The 25271-nt window shown below is 38.5% G+C and overlaps 2 protein-coding genes across 3 annotated transcripts; one reads left to right on the forward strand and one right to left on the reverse strand.

The window, feature by feature from the left end:
- Positions 1 to 2278: 2278 nt before the first annotated feature.
- LOC140234745 (zinc finger matrin-type protein 2-like) lies at positions 2279 to 9642 on the forward strand. Its single transcript, XM_072314785.1, has 6 exons — positions 2279 to 2379; positions 2865 to 2961; positions 4433 to 4636; positions 5201 to 5346; positions 5880 to 6021; positions 6540 to 9642. Exons 1-6 carry the CDS (start codon positions 2341 to 2343, stop codon positions 6542 to 6544), a joined length of 633 nt encoding a protein of 210 aa, XP_072170886.1. The 5' UTR covers positions 2279 to 2340; the 3' UTR covers positions 6545 to 9642.
- A 1296-nt stretch (positions 9643 to 10938) lies between these two features.
- LOC140234636 (uncharacterized) lies at positions 10939 to 21863 on the reverse strand. 2 transcript variants are annotated; one of them, XM_072314665.1, is made up of 7 exons: positions 21718 to 21863; positions 18938 to 19241; positions 18129 to 18326; positions 15923 to 17588; positions 14510 to 15278; positions 13658 to 13763; positions 10939 to 13189 (listed from the first exon to the last, which is right to left on the reverse strand). In XM_072314665.1, exons 2-7 carry the CDS (start codon positions 19216 to 19218, stop codon positions 13102 to 13104), a joined length of 3108 nt encoding a protein of 1035 aa, XP_072170766.1. In that variant the 5' UTR covers positions 19219 to 19241; positions 21718 to 21863; the 3' UTR covers positions 10939 to 13101. The 2 variants fall into 2 exon arrangements, with proteins under 2 accessions (XP_072170766.1, XP_072170765.1); XM_072314664.1 differs by having other exon boundaries at positions 15923 to 17594.
- Between the last annotated feature and the right edge of the window lie 3408 nt (positions 21864 to 25271).

A 25271-nucleotide genomic window follows, 5' to 3' on the forward strand; every position in this document is an offset into this window, starting at 1 on the left:
GTATGTAAAGATGTATACTGAACTAGTAGATGATAATTTTTGCTTCGTTGTAACAAGAATTTTGTTCTGTGTTCATTGTAACGGGAGTGCACTGTAGTAGTAGAAATGAATGAAAGCATTTTCACACAAATCTATACAGTACTTTCAGAACATAAAGAGCACTGACCTAGTAAAGCTCCTTTAGAAGACATAAAGAATATCATTCGCTGGGTTAGAGGAGTGTTTACTTATATGAAGATGATGATATGTGATATACTGTATACGCCATATATTTCATGAGTCTAAATTTTCGTGATTCGGGAATTCCCGACGATTTCGTGAGTGGTTAAATTCGCGATCGTGGAATCCTGTACTGAATGGAGATATGTACATCGGGCTCAGAGTCAATATTTTCATGTGTCTTTAATTTCGCGAATAGCACCTGACTCGCGAAATTCACGAACATAAAAACCCCGCGAAATATTCGGCGTATACAGTACATGTACATGGACATAAACACAGTAAATCTTACGTAAGTCAACTTCACATAAGATGATAAATTGCAGAAGTTGACACAATGAAAAAGTCATAGATTTCTCTATTCTTTTCTCCTGGCTTCATCTCTTCTATTCCACTTCCCTTGAAACAATAGGAACCACAGAAAAAGTAGAGACTTAAATATGCAAGGCTTACATTTTGTGTGTGCAAGGTTTACTTTCTGTATCCAGAATAGGGGAAAATCTTGCGGCTCAGTGCTTCAACTACATGTAATTGCATGTGTTCTGCCGCGACCAGGGGTCGGTCTCATGAAGTCATCACGAAAATGTCTTTACATAAATTTCAGAATAGCCAAAGTCACTCATTTGTAGCCATGAGATACTTTTTGAAGAAAAGTAGAAACCATTTATGAAGTCTCTCATAAGACTTACATGAAAAATTGGGTTGTGAGATGATCCCTACTCTTCATGGCCAAACTCGGCCTATTTGCTGCCAAATCCGGCAAAACTGTTTCCCCCATAATTTCAAGGCGAAATTTGATCACTACGATAAATACAACTAGGTATACCCCTATGTTAGGTGTTATAATTTGATTAAATGTATACAATGTATTTCATGTCATGTGAAATCATTTTTATGGCTCACTTCAATATTGCACATTTCAGACTTAGTAAAATTTTAGTCACAGTATGTGGCACAGTATTACAGTATTTGAAGCCCTTAATCATACCTGCTAATTTCATGTAATTTTCATGGATTACAATCTTCAAAATATTCTATTGAATTATTTCATATTTAGTCTTTTTCTTCTGTACCTAGTCACAGGGTTATGGTAGATGTGGTAATTGGAGGAATTTATCATACCAGCTATTTTCACATACTAATTGTCATTTTTTTATTGTGATATTTTATGATTTATGTTACAATTTTATTTTTCATGTCTTTCTTTACTTTTTGGGCCATCACATTTCACTTGTCAGCCACCAAAAAAAAAAAAAAGAAAAAAAAAGAAAAGAAAAAAAAAAGTGATAGTGTCGAGCCTCGATCGATATAACATACACATGTAATGTCTATAGGCATTTGGAGTTTACATTCATATATATAAATGTTTGTAGGTGAATGGATGTGATTATAAAAGTGCCAATCAACATTTCACAAAGCAATTCAAGCCAACCAAACAGAATTATCTCCAAGGAAAATCCCCCAAAGCATTGTCCTCTTTGACAACCAAATACTGAGTATTATTTTTGCAGTTGGATGACAGATATATGACAACTTACATAGGCTACAATGTACCGACATCATTCTCATTTACTTCATGAAGTCGTATACAGTAGTTACATCATGACAAAATGATCATTCCTATCAACATAACCAAGATATAGATACAGTGTGTTATTATATTACAGTACTAAAAGTGCATGATACGCACAGACCACATTTTCTTCGTTTTATGCGTTTTGTGTGTGTGTGTGTGTGTCACTGTGTGTGTGTGTGTGTGCGTGTGTACTGTTCGCCACTGAAATATATGTTGTCTTATACAATTTACTTTAGTGAAGTAGATTTAAAAAAAAAAAAAAACCCACAAAAGTAAACAATCCCCTCCCGTAAAAAAAAAACAAAAAAACAAACAAAGCTAACAAAACAAAGCAAAACAAAAAGCGCACACACTCAAAATACTTGTCCAGCGCGCCCGGGCGCGGGCCCAGGGCAATGTGCGAAATTCACTATTCATTATTTTTTTATTTTTTATTTTTTATGCACGCAGGCAGGCTTGAGTAGAGGCTAAACATTTGATTCATTCGGATGCATTTGGAGAAGCTGGAAGATAAACTGTGACTGTCAAAAATATCGGGAATAGTCATGGCTATGAATTATCCAGGGACAAGTCGATCGGCTAGTGTGAGTATTTTGATAGAGATAACACCAGAAGCTCTTCGATGTTGTTTACTGAATGTTTACATAACGATAGTCGATAGTCGAAACATATTTTCAGGTGAACTGAGCTAACGCAAGACCAAAGATCAGTCCCATGCATATTGATTTTTGTTGTGTCTATGTAGAACGTCCCATCGCATCGTACGGCCATGCGCTTTGGCAGGGTGGCTCACATTAGATAAGTGTCGTTTATAGCCCGACCAGTCGCCGTGCGAATAGCGACTGGGCTGTGTCGTTAGTGATGGGTGATGAGTGCTGAGTGCACTAAAGCCGTAAAGGCAAACAAAACATAACAAAGTGAGACAATGCAGCACAAAAACTCGATGCTCATACATCAGTGATAAATTACTAATTAAAGGAACTGATGGGCAGCTAAAAGTTAGAAGAAAAAAAAAATCAGCTCAGATGATGGATTGTGTAAGAGTAATAGAAACAATGTATTTTTCCAGAGGCCCGAGGATCACAGAAGAAAGTGGGACAGAGATGAATATGAAAAGTTGGCAAAGGAGCGGCTGGACAAGGAGTTGGAGGCACAGGAGGAGAAAGGTGAGAGTAAATAATGACAGTTTACTGTACAATCTGTCACCTTATGTGGCTGTGGCTTGATATATAAAAAAAAAAAAAATGTTTTCCCCAGGCAACTACAAAGAATATTCCTGACTTGTTCCACTTTTTTTTTCCTGACTTCAAGCCAAGCAGTAGAGCAGGAAAAAAAAAAAAGAAAGAAAGAAAACAGAAAGAAAGAAACATGAAGTAAAGTGGAATAAAAGGTTAGTAGCAAAGGATTAATTCACTCTAATTCTGAAAGTACCATCTGAAATAAAGCACTGGTAGCGATACATAAAATGATTTCAAGGCAAATATGAGTTTTGAAAGAGATCACTGTTCACTCAGCCAGCTCCAGTGCTATTATATTTGGGAAATTTTCCAGAAAAAAAGAAGAAGCACTTGATGTTTTTCATGCATGTTGTATTCAAAAGTTCTGTGGTGTGCATTTTCACTGAAAATTATCCTGTGGCTATTGCAGGTCATTATATTCTGCCCATATAGACCTTATGCATTGACGTCATCACTCGCTTGACAACCTCTCGCGACGCCATCTTAGAGGGCAAGCGAAGTCCTTGACATCGCAGAGGCGTGCAGCTAGTTATGTGCTTTTCCTATGCGCGCTAGCGGCGATCGCCTCACTCGCCGCCAGTCCCCAGGCTAGTGGCAGGTTTTTTTTTACCATCAAACAAGTTTGACATGACATGACACATTATGCAGCAATATTTGGGTAATTTTCTCACATTGCGCAATCGAAATACTCACAGCAACTACAGAATTCCTAGGTTATATCGCAGAAATTTGTATCCATAGCGCAACATCGCCGTTCGCTGAATGTATGTCGCCATTTTGAATTTCATTAGCCAATCACATGCGAGGTACGTGTTTTAGTAAAAAACACGTAGAAATCTACCTCGCATGTGATTGGCTAACGGATTCGTAGGTTGATGAGCTGTTACGACCGCTGGTAGTTGCATCTTTTTTCATGAAAATTGTGCCAAAATGTTGGATATGTCATTAACCTGGTGAGTGCAATGCATACATCAAATGTCGATTTTGCTATACAAGCTTGAATTTCCCGATCTAGGGCTGTACATTACATGCAATAGAAAAGACAGTAAAAGAAACACCGATGTTGTGTGTAAATGCCCATTGCCTTGCGTGTAAAAGCACGCTCTAGCAACGCATCGCTTGCCCTCTGAGGGAGGGCGCCCTTCAGTTAGTAAGACCGTGTGACGTCATATGCATAAGGTCTATTACAGTCATTGGGACCACTCATAAGACAGATAAAGTTAATATCATTGACTTCTTTAGCGCTATTGTACCATGTACCAGAACTGAAAGGCAAACATGCATGTCACATAAATATTATGACACATCCTGAATATCAAATGTTTACGAAAGCTCCTTCACATTTCTTCAGCCTCTTCTGTCATTGTCCACCTTGTATATTTGTGCATTCCTTTATCAGAGAGGAGGAGAAAAGAGCCACCAGTCAAGAGGGAGCTCCTCAAGCAGCGTGACTACAAGGTTGACCTCGACTCCAAACTCGGAAAGTCCCAGGTCATCACCAAGACCACCCCCTCCTCACAGATGGGCGGATACTACTGCGATGTGTGTGACTGTGTTGTGAAGGATTCCATCAACTTTCTAGACCACATCAATGGCAAGAAACGTGAGTGATGCGTGTGAACAGGGTAGAATCAGGGGGGGGGGGGGGGGACGCTTGTAAAAGTTTAATCTTTCTGTACGTGGAGAGGAACCAAGTTTAATGAGACTGAATTAAGTCTTAAACATGGAGCATGAGAAGGCTGCACAAGTAAATGTACTAGAAAGCTATGTTACCTTGAAGAGCTAGTACAATTTCATGCTTCATAACTGCAGTGTGATTTTTTTTTATTTTTTTTTTATGAAAACTTCCAGTGCATGCAGGTAGTTGTATGCCTTGTTCTTTATTGAAATGCCCTACTTACCTTGTAGAGTACCAAAGTGTGGTGTCATAGCAATTCATTGAAAGTGGTTCTAAACAACCTCATCTGGCCTGAGCGTTTTTGCATGCGCCTGGTACCAACCCAAGCTATAAAAAAGACTGTGACATCATTACTTTGGTACTCTATATTCTTGTCTTGTTGAAAAAAAAAAGTCTGCATGTTGAAATGACAGTTTTGACAGCAGAAACCTGTGGAAGCAATTATCATCTCCCTGTTTTTTTTTTTTTTTTTTTTTTTTTTTGTTACAGATCAGAGGAACTTAGGAATGTCCATGAAGGTAGAGAGATCATCTCTGGACCAAGTGAAGAAGAGGTTTGAGATGAACAAGAAGAAAGCGGAGGAGAAGAAAAAAGAGTATGACTTTGAATCTCGGATGCAGGAGCTGAAGGAGGAGGTATGCCTGCAGCTTGTGGTTGTTGTATTTTGTCATGCAGGAAGTAAACCACATTCATAATGCCTTCAGATATGCAGTGCACTCCTGTTAACAACGAACATGGTTATAACAAAATTCTTGTTATTATTAGGTAAAAATTGAGGTCCAAAATTATTATCTATATATCTTTTGTTGGGCTATGATTTAGCATTTAAATTACAATATGATAAACGAAAATTGACAGTCCTAAGGACTTCATCATAATGGAAGTCGTCTGTAATGCAAATTTCTGTACCTTCAGCTGTCTGTGACATCCCCAAAACACTTTGCAAGTGTGAAACGTGAAGATGATGGACATTCATTCAGATATCACTGCATGAAATTGTGCAATATTTAAGTTTTGCCACACTTTTCTGGCACATTTCTTCTGACGTAGGAAAAAGTGAGAAACTTGGGTTGTACATGTACAATTGTATTGTGACACACGATTCAAGCTGCTTTAAAGTCCGAATGCAGCTAATATCTGATTCCATTCCTGCATGTTACCTTAACAGGAAGAGAAGCAGAAGGCGTACCGGAGAGAGAAGAGGAAAGAGCGGAAGAGGAGAGCCGATGATGATGGAGGGTACGAGGGTATGGATCCAGACATGGCAGCAATGATGGGCTTTGCAGGCTTTGGCAGCAGCAAGAAAAAATGTAAGTTTTGAGAGATTATGTCTAAACCCCTATCCCCAGGTTCTATTCGCCAATTGGCACACTGGCTGGCATGTTTGGCTCACCAGTCAACGCAGATATTGAGATTAGACTGTCAAGAAATAAGGGTTTTGTTATCAACCTCATCCTTATTGTATCTCATTGACTCTTTGTTGGGGATTGTCTTGTCATGAAACCAGAGTGAATGTCTGATATATCCCGTGATGTGGCTCTGCTGAAATTAAATACAACCATAATTTCATAAAAGATGTCAAGAGTACACATAAAATGTGCAATCTTCTTGTACTATGTACACAAGAAAAATTCACCTCTTGCAGAATGCAAAGTGTTTTTAAAACACTGAAGATATAGTGCTAAGCTTTATTGGAGTGAGCGGCCTCAGTTTTTCCCCTTAATAAGTAATTCGAATAATGTCTGTAACAAAAAATTCTCAAGCAAAATAAAGTATTTCAAAACAATAGAAGAGTCATTGTTGCTTTCTCTCTCCATTCACCACACAGATTGAATCACTCAGACGCTTTCCACTCCAGTCTGAATCGGTTCTCGCCCGAGGGTGTGCTGTCCGCTCTCGGCACTAGATAACCTCCCCATTTCCAGATGAGCATTTCTCAGCACGCAGCAGATAACCATGCTGTCAGAACCTTGGACTACATGATGTTTTCGGTGAATGTTAGAAGTTGATTGTGTGCTTTGAGCTCCTACCTTTCCTTGCATCAGATGGAATGACTGCTGCAGTGATGTATGTTAACACAGTACAAGACAGCTCAGGTCTGATGAATAGGTTATCATTTGAAGATTGGATACAAGCAAAATACAATTGTAAGGCTTAAATACTTAGGATGTAGGACAGAGAGTGTCATTGTAGGCACATGCATTAGAGCATTGTCTTCTGGCTTATATACGATTTCCTGGATGCCAGTGGGGGGCTTTTTGTTGGTGTGCGTCTGTTGAAGTAAAAAACCCATGCCTGTATTTATTGGTCATAAAGCCCTGCCCTACAGGGTACTTTATGTCTTGTATAACAAGATATTTTTCATGATTTATGCAGAATTCTTGTGAGCCACTGGTTCTGTACTGGAAATGTTACGTCCGCAGACAGCTATCTTGCATTATGCTTTCAAAAGAAATTTTCAGCGTTTTGTATTGCAGTATTGCAGTAAAGTCATTCTGGCTGTGAAAATGGCATATCAGATTATTTATTGAATTAATATCTCTATGAACATTACACTATTCTTCCCATTATTCCAGTTGTATACTGATGAAACTTGACAAATGTTATCATATATACATTGTGAGGTGCTGATATGGTAGATCTGTGTGACATGTATTTTTGTCAGCTGTCTCTGATATACGGTATGTAGTTCTGGGAAACCAACAAAAATTGGAGAATTAATTTCTTGATGGCCCCCAAAACGCTAACGTTTATATACGCATGTGTAAAAGCAAGATTTTGGTGAAAAATAAGTGAAAGCGACCAAGTTCTGGCAATCTAATGTATGACATGGCCTATGGTTCCTAACCATCAATGAAGAAAACCTGCCTCCCAATGTGTTTACCCACATGTGCATCTCAGTGTAAGATACTTCTATCCCTTTGCCTATATCGTATGTCCCCAAAAAACTTACGAGACCCTCTGCAACAATAACTTTAAAGATAGTGAATCAATTCAAATACAACTTCAAGGTATGAAACAATAACTGTTACCCACATCATACAGAAAACCCCATCTGATTTGCTTCAGTGGTCAAAGAGAAATGAGAATATTTGTAGAGCATGTGAGGAATCTCTTCCCTCCAAGTTCTGTCACGCACTTCCAAAAGCATCCAAGTGCTAAACTTGGAAGAAACAGACCCATGACGTGCTTTACAACAATCCACATTTCTCTTTGACCACTTGACCAAATTGAACGGGGTTTTCTGCAAAATATAGGTATTTTTAAACCCTTTTTCAGACAGTTTAGTCAGATTGAGCGTTATCAATGCGGAAATCTGATTGTGATTTTGTTGGGACATACTTTCCAAGCCTAGTAGGGTGTGTAAGATGTTTGTGGGAAGCTCAAATTCTTGTAAGGAATGGGGTTTTAAATCTTTGTGTGCCATGTTTGAACGTCTGACTCAGTCAATGGCTTGCCAACTTTGCATATTTTACCCAAACACAAAACTGTGTGCAAACCCAATGCTGTAAAAGTGGAGATTTTTCTGGTGTGAAATTTCTGTGCATTTTGTGCAGCATGAAACTAGAGTATAGATAAAAGAAAGCACATTTTTGTGCTTGTTCAATGTTATACTGTTTTATATTTTGATTCCACAGAATTAAGAACGTATGCAGAAATCATTTTACCTGGCTGAACCTGAAAAATGATAAGTGCAAAAATTTCCACTTATGCAGCCTGTCATAGTACATTGAAAGCATCATAGCCATAGTTTTGTCATAGCATTACATCGAAGCAAAGCTTGCAGTTTTCTGTGCAACTTTATCCTGTACTACATTATTATCACAAATTCTTCAGTAAAAAAGTACATGGCTTTGAATAAATAGTGCTTGTGAGTTGTGGTCTCAGAATAATGTAGCACACTAAGAGTAAAGGACATTTAATGGTTGGCTACATTTTTGTAGCTTTGCTCATGATCCAACGATGCGAGAAAACATTTCATTCTGTGCATCAATACTGAAAACAGCCCTCATGCAAATCAGTTTTCTTGGAGGGGGAGGGGATGGGGGCTAGAAATTCTGAAATCAAATGCTACTAAGTGCAATGTGAATTGATGATTCATGAGGCAAATATGTCACAAGTGCTTTATTCATGGCTGTTGGGTTTGTAAAGTTGGCTGAAAACTGAGTTTCTTTCATAGGGGAATTGGAAGATGCACAAGGGAAAATTGCTAAAAATCTTTTCACATTCCTCACTGCCACTGGTAGTTTAACTTGAATCTGCCAAATTCACTCTAATGCACAGTCCTGTCCTAGTAGGGTTGTATTTGTTCAAATTCAAAGGGGGCTTTAAAGGGGTGTGAAATTCAAATTTTCGTTTTACTATCTGAAATTATACGTATTGACCCTATGTTGATGATCTCTTCTGCGAATGGCTAACACTCGTCTGCAAATATATCCCATTAGTCAATCTTATGAATATGTCACAGAATTTATTATCGCTTGAAACCAATGTCATTGTATACGAGAGTGCAGAGGTGCTCATTATGTGTAAAATGTGTGTGCAAAAATTATGAAATGCTCTTAAGTGTTATCCCCTCAAAGTTATGATTATTCACAGAATTTATACCGAGCTAGTCCACAAGTGTAACTTTCAAATGTAAGTCCGTTTGTGATTAGTGCCATTATCTTAGAGAAGATCTCATGTTGACAAATGCGTGTTGAGCAGCAAGCAGAGGTATGCACTTTGGTGCAGACATTTACTATGGATAGCCAACGGTCATGGGTGCCAAGGTACGATGATTTGTGCAACATTTTTGCACAGTGGGATGCGATTATGATGCATCCAAAGTATGGAAAGATACACTTATGTGCAAATCTGTATTGCAATCCTCAGTATACAATAATGTATCGGTGTATCTTTCAGTGTAAATAAATGTACAGTTGATTTTACAGCTCTTCATTTAGCCAAGTGTGTATCAGTGCTCTTGTTGATTCAACTTGCATATCTATGTGTATAATTATATAGGCGTAAGATAGTAGTATTCCACTGGTCCTGACATAGCTTCTGCTTTCTCTTCACTTTAGTTCTCAAGCTTTTGGCCATGTAGGCCTTCATCAGGATCTAAACAGACACGAAAATTTATGACATACACGTAGTGTGCTATTGCCAGCGATATTGTAAGAAATATGACTTATGTAATAATATCTGTACAAAGGCACTGTATTCATGGTGATACATATATACGGAACACACACACACTTTCAGATATAATAGTATACAATAGAAAAGTGTACAATGCATGTTGCAATGAGCAGCAGCTGTATGATTGGTTACATGGCGTTTCGTGACGTGTGGTTGGTTTTGCCAAGTGTGTTGTTATGTCATGTTTGGGTATAGAGGGTGTGTGTGTGGGTCATTGACCTCCATTAGCGTTGTTCAATACTTCTCAATGATTACAGTGCACTTTACAGCACAGATAATAACATACAATACAAGCTACTATATGAATGATATAAATACATGTACAGTGCACTCCCGTTATAACGAACACGGTTATAACTAAATTCCGGTTACAACGAAATAAAATTTAGGGCCGCAACATTATCAACTCTATGTATTTTTATTGTTTATTCATTCGGTTATAACGAAATTTCGTTAAAACAAAAGAAAACTGCCGGTCCTGAGGACTTCGTTATAACGGGAGTCCACTGTACATGTATTTCAAATTATGATGATTAACAGGCAAACCTCCTTATTATAACAAGATAGTTGGGACTGCAAGAATATTCTTGCTGTAACAAAATCTTGTTAACAGCAGATACAGGAAATGAACATTGTACCGAGTTTTACTGGTAAAATCCTCTCAGACAGAATCTCATACCTGTGTTTGCTATTGTGGCCTCGCCAGTTACTTACAGATAGCTCTCACTAGAATGGCCAATTGACACTTCTGTGACATACCTGGGTGTGTATTGGAAGAAAACTTCAGGTAATTTTTTTTTTTTAAATGGTATTGTTTATCAGAGTATTAAAATACAAATGTATATAATATTAGTAGAAAATGTTAGACTTGAAAGGAAACACCAGTAGTGCTGCTACAACTTCTGGTTTGTGTACACTGATTTTACTACTGTGGCCATTGCTATTCATCAATGTTGTTCATTAGTGTCAATACTGTACTACTACTACTACTACTACTACTGCTCCTACTGCTACTCAACAAAACATAGACTTCATGGAAACCATTTCAAACTAACTTCCTTCGACAACTTTATTTCAGTCAACAGAGGAACCATGAAACAGGCAACATTTCTGAAATGCACAAGATGTTCTTATCTACATTTCTTGCCACACTGGAATAGACATAGAGTCATAAACAAACAAAGCAGTTGCAGATACCTAGTACGTAAACTTCTTTTCTTTTCCAATACAGTCGACTCCCATTATGACTAAGTCCTCATTGCAGGATCGGCGGTTTTTTCTGTTATATCGAAATTTCGTTATGACCAAACAAATCAAGTATACAAAGATATATATCTGATGATTTGGGGACCTGAATTTTCACTTCCTTGTAATGGAATTTCAGTATAACCATGTTCGTTATAACGGGAGTGCACTGTACAGGGGAAGGACTTGATACAGTAAACTCCCATTATAAGGGAAGTCCTCGGGACCGGCAGTTTTCTTTCGTTATATCGAAATTTTGTTATAACCGAACAAATAAACAATAAAATACATAAAGTGGATAATGTAAAGGCCTGAATTTTTACTTCATTAAAATCGGAATTTCGTCATAACCATGTTCATTATAACGGGAGTGCACTGTACAGTAACTACATGTATAACATATGAAAAACGGTGTGTTGGTTTGAGCCTGCAGTGTCAAGCATTATAGATATTGTAGACATCTTTTATAGCCAAAATGTTCCGATGTATCCACTAAGAGCAGAAGCAGTAGTAAATTTGTGACAGTGCTCAGAGCTGGACCCCATTGCGCACATTTGCAACAGGTTGTTGGGTGAATTCAATCCTGACACGTACATTGTAACCACATAAACACACTTGCTACTTGTGTATCGAACAACTGATAACAACACTAATATACACAGCACTGAAAATTTGTGAATGAAATAACATGACTGGGTTCACATAGGAATTCCCACAGCTGACACCATCTTTCTGTATGCTTTACTGCAATGCATCAAGAGATTTGCAAAGCATGTATGCAGGTGTCAACAATACTTTAAAATGTAGTTAAAAACAAATAGTTTCTTATTCCTTTCCTGAAGAGAATGTGATGTCTAGATTGTAAAAGGCAGCCTTACTCAAATAAAAAAACCCAAAACACAATTCGTTCACACAGCTGTACAAGGAACATAACTATTTGTTGAGAGCAAGTCCTCTACTTTCAGTACAGTGGACTCCCGTTATAACGAAGTCTCACTGAGAAGTAGCATTGGACCACTAGCCCACATGATTGTAATCTCCCTCTACAATGTCTTCTATGCATGAAGTAAAAGTATTCTCCCAGCATGTTGTTTTATAGTCAGCGATGTATTGGATAATGTACAAATCTTAAAAGAAATAGCGATTCTCAAGCACAAAATGGAAATCGTTGGAACATAAAAAACTAAAAACTAGATGCTGAGCACATCAAATACTTGTTCGAAACATGATTTTGTATTCCTCTTTGTATTTGAAATGATATAAAGAAAGAACACTTTAATGCAATTTAATGTCTTGAATAGCATCTGTATTATAAGTCTTATAAAATGAAAACTTTTATTGGGTACATAAACAGTAACACTGATAACTGATAATTCATGACAGCTTTCAAATCTTCAACACACATTCAATGCAAAACATTCGTTTGTATAAAAAACTTTCAACATAGAGCTGATAAATCTACTGCTTACGTATGTTCATTACAAGACTCCTGTAGAAGAGGAAAAGAATGCAAAGTCATCAAACAGGTAAGCTTAACTCTTACCTCACAATTACACGCTGAAGAAACATATGATACGTTTAAGTTTAAATTAGGTCACTTTTAGTTCCAGTCTCACAAATACTGGAGGCATGAAAATAACAACATGAATATATACAGTGTAGTCTATCCTTTCTGATAATTTCAAGCTCCAATTCTTCAACAAACCTGTAACTTCAAATGACAGATCTGTCCATCATCCTGATCAGCTCATTTTTCTTTTAAATCGCAAAACAGTTAACACCAATTTAACACATTATTTTTCAAGCAAACAGACGTAAGTAAAAGAGTATGCAATATTTCCATAAAGGGACAAGGGTGTAAAACTTCATGATATAAAGAGAACAAAACAAACAGACACAGAAATAAAAACAAAGTAAACCAGACACAATGTTCAGTTAACCTCATTTGAGTTCTACTTTTTCTATGTAAAGAAATTTTCTTCCATGAATAAGTAGCTTGATGTATCATTGCCAGCAGTTGGTGTCCGTTGCCTGGATGGCCTGATTAATCTGTGAAGGTCAGAAATGCAAAACCTCCATCAAGCCAATGCCTGATAACCATGAACATTTACCAAAAAGTAATAAACTGTGAGTTTATTCTAACATTAGACGAACTGCAAAGTGACATATGATTGCTACAATGTCTGCTGGTTGACATGTGATACAGTAAGTGGTACAAGGCACATTACAGGGATTTGCAGGAAGATAATTGGTTACAGTGGTCAATTCTATTCAATGTTTTGATCTCATTGAAACGATCAAAGTAGCCTGCAGATCCAAATGAATGACTTTTTTCAAGAAACATCCTAGAAATGTTGCTATGGCAACTGGTATGTTTCCGCTATCACATTTTTCCCCATTGGTCTGTTGTCCAGCTTGAGTGTAAGATGACAGTTTCACAAGATTAGCTTTAAAAAGAATGAAATTGAAATCATTACCTCCAAATCCATCAAAATTGGAATTAATCATCATCCTCACCTATTTGTCCCGAGTGAGGATGGCTTGCACGGCTGGAACAAGTCACACAAGAGACCACCTGATGATGAGGATGTAGCCACACTATCGTGACCATCATCTTTAGCAGCTGCAACAAGAATGACACTATGATTGTGAAGATGTATGTGTGGGAGGAAACTGAAAATGCCATCAACCTTGCAGAATAAAGTTAGACCAATAAAGTAGGGTTCATGCCAGATCAAAAACTGACAAGCATTTACCACTTGCTCCATCATTCCTCAATAGTTGTGTTTCCCAGAGGCTATTATTCTCATTCCACTCTACATCTGTCTTTACTTTTTATATTACTTCAGAGTATTTTAACAAAAGATATGAATGATATTTACCTTTTTTTTTTAAAGCAACAAAATCAATGCAACGGATCAGCTAAACTTTGAACACTTTCCTTGTACAGGACAGATACACTACAGACTTTTTGGTACATAATTGAACAATGAATTGCACTACTATTGTGTAAACTCTATGTTACAGGTTTAAAAGGCCTTGGTTTCACTGTCACGTCTTTTATTCTCGTAAAGATGCAAAATGTCATAGAAATGGATTTATTAGGTAACTTGTTCTTATTTTTCCTCCTCATCAAATGAAGTGTAATACATGAAACAGATCTCTAATAATTATAAGACATACCACACAGCATTACAAGCTTGTAAAAACAAGGTCACAAAACACAGCCTCATGAATATGCACCTTGCCAGACAAAAAACAGACAAACAAACAAACAAAAACACACACACACACACACAAAACCAAACAATGACACATTGACCAAAAAGTTAATTCAATGAAATTAGATATTAATAATCCAATTCCTACCTTGGTCCATACCATTGTCACTGCTGTCATCTTCAGGCCCATCCAAATTGTTCACATGTTTCTGTCTGCTCTCCACAAGAACAGGTCTAGACAGCTTTTTGTGACAATCCCCTGCATCAGAATTCTTTCCGATCACCACATGCTCATTCTCTCTGTTCTGCAAATCAGTCTCATCTGGTTTCCATCGCTGTGGTCTTGGCCGAAATGTATTCGACACCCTGCCTGATGAATCTTTCACGATATCTCTTCTGTGACTCGCCAGGTCAGTGCCGCTGTCTTGTGATGGCTTGTTTGCCTTGCTGGGCAGAGGGCCCTTCTGCAGCTTGCTCATATCTGCCCCATCACCCAATATGTCCTTGCTGCTGACACGCTTCACCACGTCATAACTTCTCCCTTCCTCTATCGCTGTGGAATTGGTCATCGCTTGACTTTTCTGCATTATTTGCCTCTTTCTTTTAGGGGACCCTAATGGCACATCTGTCTTCCTGTCTGCTGCTTCTTTCCTTGCCTCCTCTTCTCTGACATCTTCCACTGCCTTCGGCATCTGTGAAGAGTCATTTAATTCTCCATCCTTACATCTCATCCTCCGTTTCAGTGAAAATTGTCTCATGTTGTCAATCTGACATGGATTTGGTCCCACAGTCAGACATTGGATCAGTCCTTCTGATGCCAGTGAAGAAAAGGAAGAGGGCATCATATCCTCTGGTAGCTCTGGAATAGGGCTGTGACAATCCTGAGAAGCACTGCATTCTGTTGAGACTGACATCACCTGTCAGAAACAGTGATTGAAAAAAATCTGGTCAATTTTGGTATGAAGACGCATGAGGTAGAATCACCCATGATTAAACATACTGTGTAAACATATGTGGTGCAAGCTGAGAACAACGAAGAATGCAGTACTTATTTATAAAAGAGCTTTCTATTAAAGATAATCTTAAAAAAAGAGAACAATGTAGGTACCCTTAAATTGTAAATTTCTTTTCAGTGCAAGAGATGGATTTTCTGATACTTTTCAGCATCAAACAAAGCACATCTTATATGCAAGATATTATGGTCTGTTATGAGAATATGCATACTGGAATCCATTGAAACAGTGAACTCCCGTTATAACACAGTGCTTGGGACCTGCTATTGTCTTTTGTTATATCAAAATTTTGTTATAACCCAACAAATAAACAATATAAGAATATACTGGTGATAAAGTTAGAGCCTAAATTTTGCTTTGTTGTAACCAGAATTTTGTTGTTAGTGTGTTCGTTACAATGAGAGTGCACTGTAGTGTGGAAATCCATGAGCCAATGATCTGTATAACAGATAAAATGCAATCTCTAAAATTTTCAATTGTACCAACGTTATCATTCTTGACAATAAGCTATGATGATTACGATTATCAATTTCATTGATATAATTCACCTTAGTTTCATACGGAGACAATGATGAGGAAATACTACTCCAATCATCTGCCAATGGTGCCTCAAGAGCAAACATGTGTTTGGATGAACCCTTGGACCACTGAGGAGAAGATTCATCCTTGTCATTGGAGGTGATGTTGTGACAGAATGACTCGAAGTTCCGGCAGATTTTCTGGCTGTCTGAAAATAATTCTGGAGATCCTCGCGTGGATAAGGAGCAACTGTCTTCCTCCTCGCCAACGCCATTCTGAAGAAGAGGATGATGACACATCATGTCATTACCCCGGTCACTCTCCCCATCATCTGATGAAGACCCTGGTGGGCAGGCATCCACCATCCATGGCACCTTCTCCTGGACATCAGTGGTCTCATTGGTATCAGGTTCTTCTTCTGCATCTTCTCCTTTGCAATCGTTCCATTCGGAAGACACAGCTGACTTGATTTCAACTCTTTTAAGTACGACTTTGACAGAATTGATCTCTTTGTGTTCTCCCTTGGGCAACCCTACTTGAGAAGGGTTGGATACTGCTGGATCTTTAGGGGATTTTCGGGGTCTTCCCCTTGGCCTCTTTACGGCCTGTGCCCTGACTGTTTCTTTATTGCTATCATTCTCAGAACCACCTGTGATCGACTTACGTGGTCTACCTCGCCTCCTCGTACCCTTGGCCCTTGGCATATCTCTCTCCTTTGCAGCTTTAGAAGACTCTGTCATGGCATTCTTTCGTGGTCTTCCCCTTCCACGTCTCTGGCCTGTGAGCCGCTGCTCAGGGGAAAACAAACTGGACTGACTCTCAGGACTGAACATGGTGTTGTTGGCAACGCTGTCCAAATTGTACTGCTCTAGGTCTTCTGCGTCTGGCCCTGCTCTAACCTTCTTCAGTCTTGGTCTAGTTGTCATTGTCATTGTCAATCCCGCTGATGGATCTCTCGTGATGGACTGACGTGGCTTATCAGGGATTGCATCTTCATCTATGAATTCATAGATTCCCCTCTCCTCTTGAGACAGCTCTGTTTTCTTCAGTCGATATACCTCTGACATTGCATCCTGTGAACGGTTCTGTGTGGCATTCTCGAGCCTGTTAATGTCCTGCCTATGATTGTATGGCACTGGAGTCGTCAACCTAGCATTTGCAGCAAAGGCAGCTTCTATGCATGACTGGCGGACAGGAGGGGCATCTGCTCCCGACTCTGCAGGCACTTTCTTGCCACCTGAAAGTGTCTGACCATCATATCTCTGTAGACTATTCCCAGTGTTGCGACTTGCTTTGGTTGATATTCCCACGTTTGTGCCTCCCGCCTGTTCCACTACGTTCACATCAGCAGCAGATGACAGATCCTCACCTGCATCACCAAGATGGGGAGACTCTTCAAAATCTTTGCTCAGAACTCTCTGTACTGAGCTCAGCTGCCTGCAAGCTGTTCCTGCCGGGCCCGAGACTGTCTCAGTTCCCTCTGGCTTCAAGCTTAGGATTGCCACCTTGTTAACATAGGCCTTGGCCTTGTCCTCTTCTGCTCCATTCCCCAGCATTGTTGTGCCTGGCAGCTTGTCAATAGGGGGGTCATTCAAGGACCAACTTGAGTGGTGATCACTGGATATGGGAGACGTCATTGGATCCTGCAGGAGCCTAAAGCTTACTCTAGTTCTGGGCATAGATCTCTTCTTCTCACTGCTCCTAACAGAAGAGTTTGGTAGAGGGAAGAAACATACATATGTCTCCTTCATATCAAAGGGTACAAGATTTGTCTACGAAGGCAAATTCTCATTTATTTACTTGATACCTTTTCACAACTTTTTACTTATGAACCAGCATTAATGAGTTTGGAATAGATGCAATTACATTTTGTAACAATGTGTGACTGTGCTTGAAATGCTAATCCTAACATTATTTCAAAGTAACAATGAGATACTGTTTTTTTAAAACCATCAATGTTTAAATCATGAATATGTAATGAATACATTGTAGGTAGAGTGTATTCCATTATAATGAACACATTTATAACAACAAAATAAAACTTCAGGCTTCCAAATTATCAACTAAATAATATCTTTATATATTTTACAGTCTGGCTTTAATGAAATTTCTATGTAATGAAAGAAAACCGCCAGTTAGTTTTAACGGGAAAGCAAGGCACAACTTAAGTGTTTGGCTATATTAAAATTTTGACATAACAAAAGAAAAGTGCCGGTCTTGAAGACTTTGTTTTACCTGAGGATGCCTTGCCTAACAATGCAGCTGGTGGACTGACCCTTGAAGGCAAGAGGTGAACTGGGAGTGTGATTGCTGTTCTGCACTTCTCTGATTACACAGCTTGAAGCCAGGGTTGGGGGCTGCTCTTTGGGTCTCAGCTTCTTCACAAGCCCCTTAAGGATTGTCCCTCGAAAAGGGGATTTTGCGGTAATTGTCCTGTAACAGGTCAAAACGGACTTTGAGCACGGCTATATTCAGGAAGATAGCTACTCTGCAAGTCTAGTGGTCTTCATTTTGTCTCAGATTTTCGAAGATAAGAGATCAATATACAGCAGCTGCTTCATAAATGCTGATTGTCTAGTCATGTATAATTGGTAAATCATTTGATTAAAATTTGAATAACAGAGGAAAGTAGCAGAGATGTATGTCTCTATAAGCAAAGTCTAATGGACAATTTCACAATGATTTCAGAGTGTTACAATCTTTTTTTTCCAAGTAGATACATGTAATGATTATAAGCACAACACTGTGCTGTTTTCAAATTAACCACTAAAAAAAGAAAAGAAAAAAGAAGCAAAGTTCATTGATATTTGTACACAATTATGGAAACATAAAAACATTTAGGCTTCTGACTGTCAGATTATCCATCCAAAATTATCATTAATACAGAAATAGTAAGGGAATCACATGAACCTACTGATGAAAGCACAACCATCCTTATTCTCTGCATCAATCCAAGTCAATAGTTGGATATTTATGCTCCATGAAAACAAAATGCACATCATGGCAAAATCATTTACACAAATAGTTTTAAAAACTTTTCATACCCTGCAAAAGACGAGCAAAATGCTGCCCGCTTCTCTGCCGAAGAATCCTCCCAAAGTTGCTTGATCCTTCTCTCGATCTGCTTGTTGGGCAAGAAGGGATAGCGGGCAGACAGTTTGGTCTTCTGGATGTTGTAGAAGGATCGGTATCCTGCCTTGTCAGTCTTCCGGAGGCTGGGCTTTGTGCCAGACGGCTTAGCAGATACTGAGGGGTGGCCATCGCTGCCAAAGGCCACAGGTGCCACTCTGTGTGGCTTTGGTGTACTGGTGAATACCCTCACCATTGTTAGCTACTATATTCCTTGAACTTTTGGTGAAAAAAAGAAGAAGAAGAAAGAAGCAAAAGCAGTGTTTTGCATTGGAATTTGTAAAGTAGTTTTATGATGATGATGATGATAATAATAATGATAATAATAATAATAATGATAAATGAGGTAATATCTGTCAATACCATTAATAGTAACCTGTTTGTCTGTAAGTTCAAAATGCATCTTGAGATACTGGTAATGAGAAAAAAAAAAAAAAAAAAAAAGAAGACTCCACAAACCCAGAATGGGAAGAACTGCATCACAGAAGAGAAAAGGGCATTCATGCCATGCAGATGCAGCTACTCTTAGATAAAAATGTCTTTCAAAATGAGAAGACTTCTATGGGAATAATTTATATATATTTTTTTTTACATAGGTGCTGCACGATAAAGCTACGAGAATGCCAAAGAAAATTTTCATTTATAGGCCTGTCTTCCATTGATCAGGTTGAAGGACATCTTAGACTAAAGTGAGAGCACCATCAAGTTGTACACATCACATACTTGAGGATATCAACACAGACTGCCATTATCAAAAGTATACCAAAATGCATTGTAGAGTACTGTAAAAGTGGATATTTTCGCGCGACTGATTTTTCGCACTTGGCGAGGTAAGAAGAGTTTCGCGTGTTTTTAATTCCGCGGAATCAAGACATCACGCACAGGCACATATAGCAAGCACAAATATTTGTGTGCTTTTATTTTCGTGCTAGTTTCTGATTGCGCGAAATGCGCGAAAATTTCCACTTTTACAGTAGTTGAGTGACAGTTTGTAATACAAGTAAAGCCTATATCCGGCCTTGAATTTCTACTAATACTTTTTCAAATTCCTTGTCACATTCATGCAGTTCTGGTGACTACATGCTTCAATGTGTAGCGGTTTCCAATATCTCTGTATGCATTGCATAAATTTATGCAATTGATAAATTGCATTGATAAATTTACTCATCAAGCCTCTGCCTGATTGATTAAATCTACAACATCCAGTGTGACATATTGTCTTGTCTTTTTTTTTTCAACCACCGCTGAAATGTAAGGGTGCATCAAGTAAAACTAGGAAATCACTCAGAGAGCGCAGACCTCCGCCAAGCAGGTCATTTTTACCCACATGCTGAAAATTGTCCTTTCCCAACATAAAAGCTTTGGCGACTGTTTATGTCATCACTACTATCAGCTTTCAGCAGTGAAACACCTTGCCCAAGCAGAGCACGCGCTTTAAGTGCGCCTATACAAACCTCAAATATGCGCAGCTTAGACTCCTAAAATTATTGACCCCATCTGCTAAAAGATTTAAAATCCTTCAAAAATCCATAAAAATTTCTGAATCACTACCAAAATTTAATAATCTGTTCCTTGAGTCATTATAAACTTTTCTTGCAAGTTTCATTCAAATATTTTACACACAGACAAACACCAACAAATGAAAGCATAACATCTTTCCTTGGCAGAGGTACCAGTAACTAGTGAATCATCTATGTTTATGTACCAGTGGTATGATAACACTGGTCTGTTTGAAGTCAGATACAGATTGCAGATACCATCTGGAAAACAGACAATAATAGTGTACTAATGTAGGGTTCATAGGCCTACACTAGTTGGTGTACACTGTAACTAGTTAATTATTGCAACTCTTGACTTTGCCTTTAACTTCAAATTGTTAAATTCATGTTGCCAAACTGAAGTACGGTAGACCTATAGATCACAAGAATGGTTTGCATAGACTACAACAAAGACAATTACCTTATTTAAGGATGGAACATTTTTGTGTCAACTTTGAGCAGAAACTGAAACCTGCAATCATGGTCATGGCAAGATCTTCATCAAACTTTAGTTTTGTATAGAGTGGTCTCCCCACTGTAAACACAATCACCACCTCATCCTGGATCACACACTCACTACCGTATTACTACTACACTTGTTAGACACTACTGTCTAGTAATGCTAGATTGTTACTAGGACCTACAAACTTTTAAACAGTCGATCTTGATCAACCACTGTCTGCTCATTCACACACTTGTATGCATAAAACTAAGAACTCGCTCCGAACGAAGAAGTCAATCAACATTAGAACCTAGAGCATTCCCGTTTTCACTTTTCTTTCTTTTATTGTCAGCTAGAAACCCCTAACGTTAACGTTAAACATCTTTTCAATAATGTTAGCACAGTATTGCAATTGGCGCTAATGATTAAGAATAAGGAAATATTTTACGATTATAGTTTAAAATACCAAAGCCTCCACTAAGCAGCATTGAATGATCGGAAAGACCCATGCATGGCCCACAAGACAGGCAGCACAAAACATGCATGGCCTACAAAACGTACGGCAGAAAATGAAAGGCGCTAAATGCAACGGCCCGACGCGGCGCGGCGTGGCCTAGCCCTAGCCTGATGCCCGGTTAAAATTAAATAGTTGAAGCTTACGTTCTTTGACAGTTATAGGGTCTATGTCCCAAGGAACAAATCAACACAAACCTACCTTTCATAAAGCTTCCAACGTCGACAGGTATGATGCAAATTTTGTGGCACCACATCAATGTTGCAAATAATGCTAACTGATCAATTTAGAACTTGACTTTTGACAGATCAATCAGCGCATCCATCCCTAACGTCTGCGGCGTGGCGGCGGCGGGTATCGGTACCCGGCCCGTGTACGTACCATCGTACCAAAGAGGATACCACACACACGCCTTTTACACACTCATTTCTACATTACAGATAAAACACATGCAATGGTGGCGACACACGTGCACTACTGTGAGCCAAGATCGCGCGTTTAATCATTCTGGCGGGTGCTTGTTGTTGTTGTTGTTCGTGTTTATTGGCGCTTTTCAATCAGGGATGGGGGGATGGGTGCATCCACATGATCGCTTTACGGCCCAGGTAATAGTGCATCCATAGATCCGGCCATGTAGGTGGTGGTATCAATGGTAGCAACGGTGGCGTCTCCTGATCCTGCACTGACTCCGGTTGGTCAGATTGTTTGTGCAGGGCTAGGGACGAGAGTCTTTCGGAGTCTTTCCTTCGTTACCCCGCTGTACTTTATGTGGGAGTACACACAGCAGGATGCCCGTATGATAAAGGCTTCTGAATGGCGCCACAAAATTCAAACTGGATATTTAGTACCGGTACTGGTCGGAGAGCTGGCACAAGTCCCTGCAAAGTTAGCTATCTTCACCCAACTGTCATGTACAGTATAAAGTGGCAAATTTTAACAAACCTATGATCATGAATACGTAACCATCCCAGTATACAAACTGTTTCAGAATGTGTATGAGTGTGCATTTACCGGTAATTGCCAAAATCGTTATTTTTAGACCTTATAATCCAGAATGTGTTAGGATGCACTGTTTTTTCTTTTCGGACAAAACATCCTTTACATTCTTTTAGGAATTAGTGGTAGGGCCCCACATCAGTAGCACCTACATGTATGTAGTCAAATGCGGGGACTCACACGAGGATTAAAAAGTCTTTAGAATAATTCTGGGTCATGACAGTGATTTGAATCACCAACCAAAACCAATAATTTATTTGTTTCTTGGACCAGTTATGTTTTTACTTTAAAATTTGTTCAAATAATATATTCTCAAACTTATAACAATAATGATACTACTTCTACTACTACTAATAATAATATCATCATTCGACAGACAGATAAACCAAGAAAAGTTCCAGTAAAATGTTACCTCCCTCAGCAGATATAATTCTTGATACGCTTATGACTTTAGGTGGCAAAGTTACAAGGTACTAGTAGTAATCACATGTACATAGAAAAGTGTTGAGTAATTATTAACCTGTAGGCCCCTATGTGTACATGTATATACATGTATGTAATCTATCTATCTATTTTATCTTTCTATATTATGTGTACACAAACACACACACATATCTATCTATCTGTCTATCTATCTATCTATCTATCTATCTATCTATCTATCTATCTATCTATCTATCTATCTATCTATACTACTTAGTATACACTGCACTATTCTATGGCACTATCTATCTATCTATCTATCTATACTACTTAGTATACACTGCACTATTCTATGGCACTCTCCTGGACTGTTATCATTCATATACATCAAAATCAAGGTGACAGAGAAGCTGGCAGATACTACTACTGAAAAAGCGGATATTTTCCGCGTTTGGCCGGATAAGAGTTTCACATGTTCTTAATTCGGCGGAATCAAGACATCATGCACAGGAACATATGCAAGCAAAAATATTTGTGTGCTTTTATTTTCGTGATAGTTTCTGGTTGCGCGAAATGTGTGAAAATTTCAACACCGCGAAAATTTCCACTTTTACAGTAACCTCAAAGGGCAAAAAACTCAATCCCAAATCAGTGAATTTTTGTTTGTTTGTTTTTCCAATATCTTTCACTCAGTACTCAGAGAAAATAATTTAGAGGGATGGTATAGTTTTGCTTTAGATGGGGCTGCAGGTTTCCAACTTTTCTTTTGGTATGTGTTTGTGAGGAAATGAGAAACCTCTTATGAAACATGAAAGAACAGGTAATTCTTAGAAGAATTCAGTTTACTTGATGAAAACTGGTCTTGAAATGGCCGAGATATCAAAAAACATCAAAAAAAAAAAAAAAAAAAAAAAAACCCAAGCAAAACAATTCTAATAAAATTGCGACAGGCCGCAACTTTTATTAGGATCTCTTAGTTTTACTTTGTTTTGGGATGTCTCAGTCATCTCAAAACCAATTTTCATCAAACAAACTTTCAATCCCCCTTAGAGTTGTAAGCTCTTTAACATTTCAAAGAGTGGTTTTTAAGTATCTTGCAAAAAGTTATAAGCTGAATCCTCACCTCAACCAATACTATACCATCCCTTTAGGGTTCAGGGAGTCTCCTGCAGAATCAGGAAGATGTGGCAGCTCTGCTCTTCACAGAGTAATAATGCACCCTAGTCCCTGGAACCACACCCACACCTTCAATTTATGCACTCGCCCTTGCTGCAACTGGCACATACACACACGAGATTAAAACCATATCAAAGTTCAGCTTCCTATAAGGCAGGGCTCAACACTAACAGTGGCCCGGTGGCCCGGGGCCACCAAATTTAAAAAAAGGACATATTTGGTGGCCCGCTTCGGGCCACCAAAATGTTTTGAAAAGTATGTCAATAAATTTGTAACTTTTTGCGCCGGAAATTAGCAGCTAAATTTGTTTAAAGGATGGATGAAAAGGACTGAATGAGTGCCTGAGAGTGAGTGTTGCGAGTTTGTTGAGATTTATTTATGAGTAGATATGTCCAACTTCCAATTCTTACTATTATAAAACTTAAATATTTGACTCATAAAAAAAAAAAACAGGACTTTTAACGTTCTTTATTGTTTTTTTTTCGGGGCCACCAAAGTTTTCTCTCGGGCCACCAAAAATTTGAAATTGAGGATTTTGGTGGCCCCATTGGGCCACCAAACAAAAAAAGTTAGTGTGGAGCCCTGTATAAGGGGTACCCATTTACACACTTATGGGCTATGAGGAGCATAGAGGATGCATCATCATGCTCAGGGACCCAAGCGTCATACGAGTCTTGAACCCCGAACCTTCCTATCAAAAGCACACAGCATTCCACTGGATACCACCCAAAGAAATACATGTAGTCTGAAACGCCTCAGTATGACATATCATTCATAACCACTCTGGCATTATGTGGGAAATTCTGCGTAATTTGAATCTATCGGGACTGCAAAACATAAAGTGACCTATGAAAAATTTGATGTTTTGCATAGTTTGGTAAAAAAAAAAAAATGATTCGGCAAAGTCTTGACTTTCAATATGTGACTCTGACACACGTAGAGATAACTTGTACATTCCTTTCTCTCTTACCTTCTGAGTTCTCTCACATCTGTTTCAACTTACATGTGGCCACTTTTTACTCTCCCACTCTCATCTAACTTTTACTGGTATATTTCTTTTTTTTTCTGTCTTGATAGTCAGCAAAAAATCAGGAAAATTAATGGTTTGAACATCATTCAATCTTAAAAGTTTTATTGTACATATTATTCTCATTTTACAT

Source organism: Diadema setosum, chromosome 11, assembly GCF_964275005.1.
Source record: "Diadema setosum chromosome 11, eeDiaSeto1, whole genome shotgun sequence".
Classification (NCBI taxonomy): domain Eukaryota; kingdom Metazoa; phylum Echinodermata; class Echinoidea; order Diadematoida; family Diadematidae; genus Diadema; species Diadema setosum.

Coding starts and splice junctions, on each gene's coding strand:
- LOC140234636 (XM_072314664.1), bottom strand. CDS start 19,218: ATGGTGAGGGTATTCACCAGTACACCAAAGCCACACAGAGTGGCACCT. Junction 15,279..15,922: donor TGTCTCCGTATGAAACTAAG/GTGAATTATATC, acceptor TGTTTCTGACAG/GTGATGTCAGTCTCAACAGA. Junction 13,190..13,657: donor TCCTCACTCGGGACAAATAG/GTGAGGATGATG, acceptor TGACCTTCACAG/ATTAATCAGGCCATCCAGGC.
- LOC140234745 (XM_072314785.1), top strand. CDS start 2,341: ATGGCTATGAATTATCCAGGGACAAGTCGATCGGCTAGT. Junction 2,380..2,864: donor GGACAAGTCGATCGGCTAGT/GTGAGTATTTTG, acceptor GTATTTTTCCAG/AGGCCCGAGGATCACAGAAG. Junction 2,962..4,432: donor GGAGGCACAGGAGGAGAAAG/GTGAGAGTAAAT, acceptor TTCCTTTATCAG/AGAGGAGGAGAAAAGAGCCA.